This window comes from Periplaneta americana, chromosome 9 (assembly GCF_040183065.1).
Source record: "Periplaneta americana isolate PAMFEO1 chromosome 9, P.americana_PAMFEO1_priV1, whole genome shotgun sequence".
Lineage (NCBI taxonomy): Eukaryota > Metazoa > Arthropoda > Insecta > Blattodea > Blattidae > Periplaneta > Periplaneta americana.
This window is the reverse complement of record NC_091125.1, coordinates 52,141,443-52,155,117: the sequence shown is the minus strand read 5'-3', so window position 1 is coordinate 52,155,117 and position 13,675 is coordinate 52,141,443. Positions and strand designations below refer to the sequence as shown.

At 35.4% G+C, this 13,675-nt stretch overlaps 2 protein-coding genes across 2 annotated transcripts in view; one reads left to right on the top strand and one right to left on the bottom strand.

Moving 5' to 3' along the window:
* Positions 1-13,675, bottom strand: part of LOC138705936 (haloacid dehalogenase-like hydrolase domain-containing protein 2) — a 139,993-nt gene that overhangs the window by 22,213 nt on the left and 104,105 nt on the right. The window lies entirely within an intron of this gene.
* LOC138705933 (myb/SANT-like DNA-binding domain-containing protein 3) lies at positions 7,249-13,247 on the top strand. Its single transcript, XM_069834728.1, has 6 exons — positions 7,249-7,674; positions 8,531-8,747; positions 8,910-8,990; positions 9,456-9,524; positions 9,623-9,673; positions 9,812-13,247. Exons 1-6 carry the CDS (start codon positions 7,498-7,500, stop codon positions 10,117-10,119), a joined length of 903 nt encoding a protein of 300 aa, XP_069690829.1. The 5' UTR covers positions 7,249-7,497; the 3' UTR covers positions 10,120-13,247.

Sequence of the window (13,675 nt, the reverse complement as noted above, 5' to 3'; positions counted from 1 at the left end):
AGTGATTTTACTCACGGGACTGGCTTCATCTTTTCTTGCAACCCTTGTCTTGTTCAAAAGGTCTCTGGTCAATGCTGTCAGTTGGTCACCTGCTGTGATTCTTCCTGCCGGAAGTTCCCTGTTGACTTTCTTTGTCGCAATCCCAGGACCGCTGCCATCATTTTTGGCCCATTTCTGAATAGCTGGAGCCATTCATCACGACTTCTACTCTTTGTGAAGCGGGTGACAATTGGACGCGTCTTCCCTGGCCTGGATGGTATGCGATGTGCTACGCTTACATCATGTTGCACCAATTCACTACCGCCTATGACTTCCAATATTTGGTCAATGACTTCGTAAGTCGATTGTTCATCAATCTCCGGAACTCCAAATAGGATTATATTGTCTCTGCGTGTGTACTGCTGCAGATCACTCACTTCCTGTTTGAGATGCTCATTTTCTTGCACTAGCCTCTTCATCTCCTACTGCGTGGAGTTGAGTTCATGTCTTGTGTGCGCCAATTCCTCTCTAAGACTGTCGAACTTGGAAGATATGAATTCAGCTGATTTTCTTAGTTCATTCACCTCAAAATACGAATGCTATTCGATACCAGTATAGTAGTTATAAAATCATGTCGCATATTGTATACCAGTAGTTTGTATGATAACAAATGAAGTGTTCACATGTGCTGTTGTTTAATGAAATAATTATAATGCTGCGCACAGAAATTGCACTAAATACTGACATACAGACAGTGTTTATATATAAACACTATGTCGATGTTACAGACTTTAGGTTACGTCGCGAGGAGTGAAAGATGTTTCGGAAGCGACCCTTCGAAGAACGTTTACAGCTAAAGTAGGGGTGGAACGTGGGTTGGGTTAGTATGAAGGGGTATACCTCCATCCGCCAATATTCCTGCTCCCTACTACGTATTTTCTTCAAAAACAGTTGGCAACCCTAGTGCCCACTAAAACGTCCAAGTTAAAAATGGTGCTTGCCAATGAAACAATTGTCCGTTACACATTATACTATCTGCATTTATTTAGTGTAGTTTCCTGTCCCCACCCCTCAGACAGCGTACTGAATGGAATACTATAAGTAGACAACGTAAACAACGTCAGATGAATACAGTATGTGTAAGATGTACAGATAAATATACATTAATAAGGTATATAGAGGAATAAAATTATTTCATTTCCACACAACTATTTTTGCTTGTAACTTTCGACTCGGACATTTCCGGACCAGGGTTTCTTATCTCAAATTGATACATGTGCCCTTCCCCATCATCCCTGAAAATTTGTAACACTAGCCCGGAAATATCCTGTATAACTGTATACAGCAAATAGCGTGCACTGGAATAGAAATGGCTAATTTGTCGGGATTTTCAGCGCAAAGGATTGCGGTACACTGGATATTCACGGACTCTGTGCACAAGTTCAGGAAACTTGCATTCTTATTGGTAGCAAATAGGGCATTTATTCAGAGGTATCATTCAGCCAGTTCACACCAGTAGCCCGACTCATTTGTTGAGTTTGTCACAATTCATAGAACCTGTCCTTAAATGTTTGAAGTTAGAACAAATTAGGTTATTGAAAGAAAAGAAGAACATTAATTTTACATTTTAACACGATATTCTCTAGCTTTTTAATAAGACAGTAAACATAATCACATCATATTATTAAATCGTTTCTTATCCAAGTGTGCATCCAATCAGAACAGGAATACAATATCGACGGCCCAGCTTGAAAGGGAAACAACTCAAAATTTAAAGTTTAGGAAAACCTTCATTTTGAAGCTTTATGTTGCTGTGAAAAATGAAAGAATCGTTTAAATTAATCGAAATTCAAATTATGTTTAATATATGCTGTACGTTTCAAATTAAAGTGTGTTGATTGGATGTTTCACAGCAACATGAAGCTTTGATCTTCAGTTTTCTCAAAAGTTTTAATTTTGTTTGGCAGCCGTCTACCAATACACCTTCCTTTTGAGTGCTAATATCGCATGTACAACAATGAACTAGAGTTTATTATTCGAAAACATTATTTAAAGAAATAAATAGACTTTCAATTACAAAATACACTATTAAGCACATTAATAATATACTTCGTTTTCCTCTTTTAATACTCCTACAATTTTGTATTTCATATTTAATGGAATAGATTTTTTTTTCATTAAAAGTATTGACAATTCAGAATGCTTTATGGTGGCTGGATCGGTAGTAGTCAGTATCATTTAGGCTGTGCTAATGTTTGAACCTAAATCCCACACAGCAATCAGGGTAGTGCAATGAAACGTAAAGTCGTCCCATCAAGTCTTCTAAAGGCTTGTTTTATGGGAGGTGCGAGGCCAGTTTCGTACAAATCCGCACTACAAGAACAATAGTGAATAGTTTGTAAAGCTAAAAGGTGCGCGGTCTGAAGTGCATTGGGCCCCTGTTTCCACCTTGATTGTCTCAAATCCGGCAATGTTGAGTGCGAGGCTTTTATGTCAGGTGGATCCTCCAGCTTGCCATGCAAGAAATGTTTACTCACTTTTACATTCAGATAAAATCTCAGTAATCGTTTTCAATTTAGTGTTCAAACTTCACAAAATCTAACAAGCATAAAAGAAGCAGAAACACACTAATTAGCAGACTCCATTAAAACAAGAGAATAAAAATATTACAATTTCTTCAGAAAAAATTACATTGAGGTATGATTAGGGTAACTAAATAAGGTAAAATATCTTAATATTTGTTCTTTGTCTCCTCAAGATAACAAGCCATGGTTACATGTCACAACAAGATGCTTTTTTAAAGTGTCAACTGTCATATATTTAGCCGCCTGTCAGAGAGAACGTTTTTCATGGTGGAAAAAATCTTTCTACTTCTACTGAAGTGTATCAGCAACTTAAAACAACTTATTTCAGAAGAACTGTCTATACTTTCTTTCAGAGATCGGGAAAGACCGACTGTGTATTGTCTCAAAAAGAGGGTTGTCAGAAGGAATTTGAGATTTCAAAGTACGCGTGACTTGTTCGTGCAATGATAACAGTAACGGGACCTAGAGACTTGCTTCTAATACTTCCTTCATCCCCTTTCTTTCGTTGGTTATACTGTTCAAACATCTTTCTTAAGTGACATAAAAGATGGAATTGGTAGGAGAGAAAAGTTTACGACTTCTTGGAAACTGAGAATAAAATTCTCAGAAAATATTTATGTGAGGTGAATATATATTTTTAATTTGTACAACCGTTCTTTTTTGTTTTTTGGATATAATTTATGTGCGGTTTATTTTTATTTTTTTTAATTAGGTTATTTTAAGATGCTGTATCAACATCACAGGTTATTTAGCGTCTGAATGAGATGAAGGTGATAATGCCAGCGAAATGAGTCCGGAGTCCAACCCCGAAAGTTACCCAGCATTTGCTCTTATTGGGTTGAGGGAAAACCCCGGAAAAACCTCAACCTGGTAACTTGTCCCGACCGGGATTCGAACCCGGGCCACCTGGTTTCGCGACCAGACGCGCTGACCGTTATTCCACAGGTGCATTGAAAATAAAGACAATGTATAATAAAGGCGTAAAATGACTAAACAAAATTTAACCTTAAAAGAGGCAACGGGAGCTAAAATACGCAAAAAAAGGCAAAATAAAAATTGGGCCTATCGTATCCAAATGTGTAGAAACGTGTTTATCTCTAATAGGTCTTTCATACATACACTCAGTTATAAAAAAAGGCATTTTGCCTAACATCCGGGCTCTAGTTATGAATTATACGCAGTCAATGCTATCGTTTAAATTTTATAGGTTATATAACCAGATTGAAATATTTAAGTTTAGTGATAAAATAACACTTCAGCTTGTGTAATGAACTTATCTTCTGTTTGTCAGAATAAAATACTATGCACATGCAATCATTATCGGTTACGATTTGTTTGTTTTTGGAGAAGAGATAATTTGAGTTTTACTATCCTACTTATTTTTCACGTACTTCTTTTTTGTAACTGTGTTGCACATTTTATTATATTTTAATATGATACAAGTTTTCAAGAGGGGACGTAGACAAAAATGCAGTCAATTACAAAATATTTCAAAATTAATGTAGTTTTCATTTGAGAGAGTTGCAATTTTGCGTGCTCATTACGAGTAGGCCTATATGTAACGTGACCTACACATGGATAAGTTTTCAAGTCACTTTTTCAACATATGCGGAACTTTTGGGGATATTACATTTTATAAACACGTAATAACTCAGATACATTTTTCTCCAAACCTATGTAAGGAAGACTTCAATTTTTTCATGAAAATTCCTCTTACACACATATGAAGAGTGTGATCCCAAAACTTGGTCAGTCCATTTGGACATTTTTATATTTATACATATATATGATTATGTTTGAGCCATCAAGACGTCTTGCAACGTCACCGCAGTGAGATTGTCCCTGGCAGAACCTTCAGTACTACCCGTTGTCGCCATCCCGGCTGCAGCGAGACTGAAACACTTGGCCACGTACTGGGGTTCTGTAAGAAGGGAGAGCTACTGCGTAACAACAGACACCATCGTGCCCGTACAGCAACTGCCAACCTGCTAAGAAACAGAGGATGGGAAGTACATGAGGACATTCATGTGTGTCTGAAGATGATTCTCATAGAAGAGCCGATATAATTGTCATCAATAGAAGAACCCGGAAAGCGATGGTCTTAGACCCTACGATTTGCTTTGAACGAGACACAAATCAAGCATTGCACATAAATGATGACAAGCGAGCTAAATATGTACCTTGTCTTCCATACCTCAGTGAAAAATATGGCATTTCGCTTTACAACTGGGATGTTACAGGCTTACTATTTGGAGCGAGAGGTTGTTTACCAAAATTTACATCTAATATTCTTAAATCCTTTCAAATTCCCTTTTATGAGGTTCAGAAGATTGTAATGGAAATTCTTAAGGCCTCTCTTCAAATTCTACGCTATCATCTATATGTTAACACGTAAATTTTTGTTTTAATGTACAAATCGAATCATTATTTTGCTCGTTTCATTTCCCTTTATCTTTTATGTTTGTTAATTCCGGATCCCAGTGGTCAACCTCACTTGAGGACGGATGATTTGTAATAAACCTTAGTAGTAGATCATTATAAAAACTAGCGCAGTCCTTTCATTAAAATAGACTTAACGAGTTTTGGGATCACACTCTTCATCTGTAAATTGTTGAACAATTTGTTGTATGAAAATATCTTAAAAAATTATTTCTAAACAAGCCATTAAAATATCCTTGAATAAATTTATACATGTTGGTTACATTAACTTGTGTGCAAAATTTAGGACTGTAGTCCCAGTAGTTTTGGATAAAATGCACCTAAACATGGGAAATCTAACGTTTCGGTAAAATGACTTATAAAGTCTGCTATATATGTACAAAGCCTTAACTTGTAGCCTATCTGTTGGTGTTCACATTTTAAAGAGCACTTTTAAGTGCATTTGGGACCTAAAACTTTCGGAGGTTATTGCATAGCTCTAAAACTAGCTAATAATGTCAAAATTAAGAATACATTTTTTTATTTTGCCTGCATCCTCTCGTAAAAAGAAATATTAATAGCCTATGTCTTTTTTAAATATGTTATTAATTTAGAAAGCATGTTAAGAAACTTTTTGTTATCATTCATTCAACATTCTGCGTGCAGAGCTGCATTTATGCCTACCGGTATTTCATTTAAAATCCTGTAATGAGTTCCTTGGAATCTTTAAAATATGTTCAATTTATTAACGTGTTTAGGTAAACTCAATACCACTACCTTGTTTGAGATTGGCACCTATTATATATCACTATATTCCATAAGAAATTAATATAGCCCTACTTGATGTAACACTTTCAACGACATTCACAGGAAACCATTTCCACGACCCATTCTGACGCGCTTAGTCTAAGATATTCTTTCCAAAACAATTAGAATATTGAGAACGTTTAGTTGGTCAACATGACGCAAGGTTATCATTGATGACAACACAGAACGAACATACGATAAAATAGAAACTCCAGTCCTTACAGTCCTTTTGAATTATATCTAAACAGGAATTTAATCTTAACGTTCTGATAACAGTGGCGATGCGTTCTATGGTTAAGAGAACCCCCAGGAAAAACATAATGTGTTTTATTTTAAGTTTGTGCTGAAATTTATACATTTTTCATCTGCTAATTTCAAACTTTAATTAGATGTAAAATATCTAAATGCGTGTTACTTATTTTAAAAGTCAGGGGTAGACAAATTCCGGATGTCAGGTAATCATGGCGACTAAAAATTGTATGTGGCGCTTAAATTGTTGATCGAGTTTAACATTTTTTAAGACTTCGATTTCTTTTATGCCGGTTCAGTTCCCAGGCAGCAGACTTCTACGGTACAAGAATACAAAGATTGAACCCATGGTATGACAAATATGTCAATTCCAGTGGGAAATATTTTGAAAAATAGCGCAACAATTGCTGTATCTGTTCCAATAAGTCTTTCCATGAATTTGTCCTTTTCCTGTAAACGGGCCCAGGGAAAATCAATTTCTGAACGGCCTCGTAATTGCGGTGGAGTGGCCATAATTTGTATAAGCACTTTTTTGACATTATTAACATGGTGGAAGAGAAAAATTTAACTTTTTTTTATCCACCTCCATGAGAATGTTCGCTTGTTAGCTCGAATGGTTTGCTCATTGTATGTGTGGGCGAAATGTGGTGGATCTTGAAAGTAAAGGAGCTGGCTCCTAATTTTATTTTTATTTTATTTTTTTCGTCCATCCCTAGTAAAAATTATCTTTTATTACATACAAGCAGCCTTTAAATATTACTTCGTTATTGTTAATAAATTCAAGTGGCATTCCTGTTGTTCACCGATTTACAGACACAGGTACACGAATAAACAGATGTACTCTCTTTCCAGCTAAAAATTGAAGTAAATGTAAATAAATGTACGTGGCATAATGGTTCCTGATTGGCTATTGGACGCACAACGCCTCCAAACTCATGCATGTCATCTTCTTCCTCACATTAAAATAGTCCCTTCTAAAATAATAAAATGTATAATATACATGGAATACGAGTGAATTAAACATGCTTATAAGAACACTTTCTTAGATTTAAACAACAAGTTTATATTAGTAGTTTCAGACATTGCGTGTTAAGTCATTGTAACGTGTATTATGGCAACGCGCATGCGTAATAGGCGTTAAATCCCTCCCAAGGTGACTTGCAGCTTCACAGAGCACATCAGCACAGCTGGTATAACACAGTGCGAGATTCAGGCCCGTATGCATAGTCGTTGCCTTCTAGGAACCTTTTGAAAAGGAAGAGGAAAGCGAAAGGCGTGGTTTGGAATGCAGGAACAATACTTAAGGAAACCTTTCCTTTGAGGCTTTCCTCTCGTGGTTCTTCGGGAATATTCGGAACGTTATTCATTTCTTGTCGATATTTGTTCGCACGTTTATAATTCTCATACGAATACGTCACACGTAGCCAATAGGAATCGTCCATCAACAGACGAAACAAATATGGAGGCGGCTGCGCACAAATTGTTTTCTGCGGAAGAAAAAACTTTGCTGATAAATTTAATCAAATGTAAAAGGGTAATAGAAGACAAGAGGACTGATGTAATCAGCCTCTCAAAAAAGAAGGCAGCTTGGCTGGAGATTTTACAGGAGTTTAACTCCAATGAAGCAGTGACGAAGGTAAGTTATGATAAAAATGAGGTTATTGTGTAAACATTTGCGAACATGAAACAATATTTTGATCATTGTCTGTCTAGTTAAATTGATGATCGTACAATTTTGTATTTGTCAAAAAAAAAAAAAAAAAAAAGCTACACCAACGAAGGCATAATTTTCATTTGCTTTACTGGCTTCTATGAGGTGTAAGTTAAATAGTGATAAACACGTGGTTTTAGTTTGCAACCATTAACACTTGCAACATAAAAATCGTTTACACTTACATGTATATTTTATACTCAGTTATAGGCCACACCCCCATTTGTTATAAATATAACACTCGAGAGGACCTGGACCTGGACTTGAATATTAAAAAAAACTTATCATTTTCCTCGTAGCTAATTCGTTCTGGACTTCTCGCATACTAGAGGTGATGTTGGTAAGTAATAACAAGTGAGGAGATGGCTACAACAGTGCATTAGAATGGACGGGAGTATAAAACGATTTTTTGTTGAAAATATTTGTGGCAGAAAACTAACCACGTGTTTATCATGAGGCATATATATCTTAGAAATTAGTGGAAGAAAGAAAAGTGCCTTCTCTGGTGTAGATTTTCTGGATAATAACCTTTATTTTCTTAAAATTAAGGGTAAACTTCAGAATACGGTTACCTTCTTCCCATCATTCCCCAAAATTCCAACCTTGTGCACACAAAATAAATTGGCACTGATGATGTGCATTCCACAAACAGGCAAATCTGCTCTTTTCGGTATTTTAAGATAATTGTTGGCAGTGAGGTACTGAAGTTATGAAATAAATTAATATTGCTGATAGTACATATGTTATCATATTATTAATATAGGCCTATTTTATATTTCAGCGATCTTTATCCCAGCTGAAGAAATGCTGGGATAATATAAAAACAAAAAGGAAGAGGGAGCTGGCACAGGAAATGAAGGAGAGGATGAAGACTGGTGGTGGCCCACCACCACCTTTAACTTCTCCTAATCCGGAGGTGGATTTAGCAGTACCCCACTTGGGTCATCATGTGGGGTACTTGTTTGACAATGATGCAGATGTCACAGAAACACCTTCAGGTAATTTAAAATCATGTACCTACAGGATGTTATTTTGGAGCAAATAACGTTTACTTCATTAAATTAGCCTATTTCGTTATTGTGAAACAAATATGAGAGTAGGGCAATGCCTATTTCTCATGTACCGGTGTTAAGTTACTTTTTTGCTTTTATATTTTACAGATGCATTGATATCCAGGTCTGCGGAGTCTGTTGTCTTGGTAGACACAGTAGCAGACATTATTAGCTTACCTTATACACAAGGTAATCAATTCAGCACTATGATAGTATTTTATAGTACTGTATAAAGGTTATTTTCAAATCAATTATCAAGTTAAAGTGCTCATAATTTTGTGAATGTATAACATACGGCGGCATGACAATTAATGGTCTTCGAATCTTGAATTAATATAAAAAATATTGCATAGATTGTGTTATTTTTGTGACATTACATGGCATGTATGTGTGCAGTTATTATTTTTGAAGAACAGTGAGTGTAGTCTATACAATATTTGGTATAAGCCAATGAACAAAAAGTAATAGATAGTGATTGGTCTACTACACATTATATTGACCAAATGGGTACTGTATCAGTTTTACTTAGTGAACAATATAGCTTTTGTAAATAATTCTATATTGTAATTTCAACTTTAGTTAAACAAATTATTATTATTATTATTATTATTATTATTATGCTGATTTTTATACTAATTTCTTTTTACTTTGCAGTTTCAACCGACAGACCGACCGGTACTCCAGTTTCTGTTTCAGAAATTCCGGCCGTTTCTTTGAGACAAGGTAATTTAATAAATGCCTAAAACATATTTTAGCTTTGCTTTAAGAAGATTATCATCATAAAAACTATCATTAATCTCTGATACGTTGATGTGTTACAGATCATTCAGATGTGTTAACAGGCAGTGACACTCCTGTTACAATACAAGAAGGTAATTTCCTTTGTGATGTGTTAGTGAAAGCCTGTTTCAATGCAAATTAAAACATTTCCTAATTCCTATTTCCCTGCTAATGGCTTCATTGCCAGATGCAAGGCACTAGACAACAACTAATTCCTATTTCCTTTACAGCGATACAGAATCGGCCGGTAGCATCATCGCCAAGGCCGCGTTCACACTCCAATCCAAGGCGGAGTGTCATGGAGAAAGAGCTTGATGCAAGGCTTAGAAGACACGCCTTGCAATTGGAGTATGACGCGAAGCTGCAGTCCCTTCGCGAGAAGGAGCTGCAGCTCTTGGTCGATGATGCGCTACAGAAACTGGAGAACTCCAGGAATGAAGACGAGAGGAAGAAACGAGCCTTCGAGGCAGAAGAGAGAAGAAAAGAAGAACGGCACACTTTGGAATTGGCTTTGTTGAAAAAGAAATTAGCCGAGTAGGATAAACCATGTATTTGAATCCTATAGATTCAAAATCCCCTATATCCACTTTCACAAATTGAAGGATTTTGACAGTAACTGATTCCAAAACATAGAGGGAATTTTCAACCTAACAGTGACTTTTAACAAACCTTTTGCTTTAAATGTAGTGACTTTTTTTAATTCAAACTATATAAATCATTTGAATTGATTCTTAGCTAGCAGTATGTGGGCATAACCCAATTATGAACAAAATGGTCTTTAGGGGGTTTTGAATCTAGAGGATTCATTTTACCCTAGGTATTCTCTGTTCTCTCGATTTATCTTCCAACAAAGCTAATTGCAAAGTGTGTATGTGTGTCTAGATGTTTCTCGACAAAGGCATTTCTTCCACTCCACTCCACTCCAGTGTCTAACTTCATTTTTATCATAACTTACCTTCGTCACTGCTTCATTGGAGTTAAATTTCTGTACAATTTTCAGCCAAGCTGTCTTCTTTGTTGAGAGCCTGATTACATCAGTCCTCTTGTTTTCTATTACCTTTTTACATTTAATTAAATGTATCGATAAAGTTTTTTCTTCCACAGAAAACAATGCAGCATACTTACTTACTTACTGGCTTTTAAGGAACCCAGAGGTTCATTGCCGCCCTCACATAAGCCCGCCATTGGTCCCTGTCCTGAGCAAGATTAATTCAGTCTCTACCATCATATCCCACCTCCCTCAAATCCATTTTAATATTGTCTTCCCATCTATGTCTCGGCCTCGCCAAAGGTCTTTTGCCTTCCGGCCTCCCATATAACACTCTATATGCATTTCTGGATTCGCCCATACGTGCTATAATATCCTGCCCATCTCAAACGTCTGGATTTTATGGTCCTAATTATGTCAGGTGAAGTATACAATGCGTGCAGTTCTGTGTTGTGTAACTTTCTCCATTCTCCTGTAACTTCATCCCTCTTAGCCCCAAATATTTTCCTAAGAACCTTATTCTCAAACACCCTTAATCTCACAACCATACAGAACAACCAGTAATATAACTGTTTTATAAATTCTAACTTTCAGATTTTTTGACAGAAGACTAGATGACAAAAGCTTCTCAACCAAACAATGCAGCATATCATGCTGAAAGTAAAAAAATGAATTAACTCCCATTAGAACTGCAATAAAAGCATTTATTACTGTATTTTTTCATTTCTTGCCATTTCATGTAGATAGTCTGCGACATAAGCACTTGTAATCCTATTTCATTTCCCAAGAACAGTAAAATCCCGATTACAGCTTGGAAAACTATATTCTGATATCAAAAACTTATGTTCAATCTCCTCAGACATTTCCTATGTTCTGACTGAAAATATTAACAGGAACACCACCATACAGTTATTTTGTTTACAGCAGTTGTGAGACCACATTACACAGGACAAAAACATTTCAACATTTTTCTTGTAGAGAAATGAAATTACACACTTTTACTAGTTTTTAAGCCCTGAATATGAATATGGTATCCAAAATCCATAATTTTCTCAGGCAGCTACATTGAATATTTCTCCATTAAATTATGGTATTTTTTATTTTTTTTTTTTTGTAATTTTACTTTCATAAATGAAATGTCACAACATGCAGTGTTTCAAAGAGTAATTTAATTTGAAGGGTATGCGGAATAAAAAAAAAATTTCTGATATGCATTGCATTTTGTCTATTTAAATTTAAAATACCAAAATAGCCATATTTAAAATATTACAAAGTTTTCTGATATACTTCCTTCTTTAGCTGGGAAACTCTCTTAGAAGAAATCAACAGTAGTCAGCAAGCATATTGGGAGACCGTTTTCCTTATATCACCTTAAAATTTCTGCAGATAAAATTTATCTCGATGTCTGTCCTCACTGCTCCAAGGTTTTAAGTAAAAATCCAGATGGAAGTGCAGAAATTTCATTTTAAGGGACATATTGCAATCTAATAACCCAGGGGCCCTTGTCATAAGTTTCTACCACTTCGATATAGTTGTCGGCTCTAAAATTTCCGAGAAATTTTGAGAAAACTTTTTTGAATGCACACTGTGCCGGAAACTTTGTCCTCAAGTACTCATAACAACACCCATTTTTGTCCATTGCTGTGACAAAGTTTTCATTAAACCTATCTTGTTATGGAGTGGTGGTAATAAATTTTGAGAGAATGTACAAGTTTATGAAACTTCACACTTCTCTCACCTGGTATTAAATTTCAGTTCATTCACTTCATTGCAATAAATAAGACCAAAAAAATATGTAGTTAGACTATTTTAATGCTTTCGATATACCGTTACTTCACTGCTGACTGTAGGGGATTCCATCCTTGTAATTGAGATCCTAAAATTCAGCTTGTGTCTTTGCAAGATTTAAATTTCATACAAGATCGTTTTGCACTTATTGTGAAATAAAAGAGGTTTTTTAAATTATAGAAACTAAAAATTCAGGACTAAAGAAAGCTCCAGCCTTAGGGAAAGAGTCTGAGGTTTCCACATATGAGGTCCATTTTTCATGTGACATTAGAACTGGAAGGGAATCGCTGTTCTTACAGATCTTCCAATTGAAGGCAAATCTGGATAGACTATGTTTGTTTCTTGAATGGCTGTCCCTGTTGACTAAAAGTCCCAGAAAGGAGGCAGTGTGCATGATCAGACATACAACAAAGCAAAATTAATTTTATTACCTCAACTAGTGCTTCTCTTGTGAACCAGGTCGCTCATTCTCTAATCATGCCTACTGCCTCCATTCTGGGACAAAACTTTTTTCTAAGACTACATACCGGTACATACAAGCTCTGTTTAGGAAAGGAGTGTTGGAGTTACTACTTGTGATATCTGTGATTGGATACATTTATACTACTTTCACATTGAATTTCAGCATGCAACTTTTGTAGGCTATTGGGCTTCACATAAAATCTATCTTGGCAATCACTAAAAATGGTTTCTTGCAACCCGTGCTATTTACACTCATAATATTGAACTGAATCTATATATTATAATATATATTCTTCCTTTTCATGTCTTACTCTGTAACTTGTTGAATGATGTATCTTATTGTGTATAATATTGTGTTCTAGCAAGCTCAATGTGAGTCCGAATTGTAAAATAAAAATGGAGGCTTATTTTTAAAAGCCAGTATTCAACATTGAGCCTAAAATTATTTGTATTTTCCTTCTAAAATATGACATATACCTTCTATATAGCAATGATTGATTATAGTAGGATTCAAAATTTATGTTTTCAGTTAACGATAATATTATTGCTGAATGATCAGAAAAATGAAGGATCTAACACTTCAACATTGTAGCTGACTGTACTAAAAATTTTTACAATATTGTCTGACCAGGAATTACGATACTTCCAGTAGTAGCCTACCAAATATTCTAAGTAAAGTTTGAAATTGTTAATTAAAATTATGAGTACTCATATCAATATTAAAATCACTACACATTATACATAGGCTATATATTTTATTCACAAGAAGCCTACAAATGCAGGTGACCACAAGGACCCTGAATTCTGAAAGAGGTATGTATATACTGAAAATCTGAACATGTTCCAATTGGTTTGC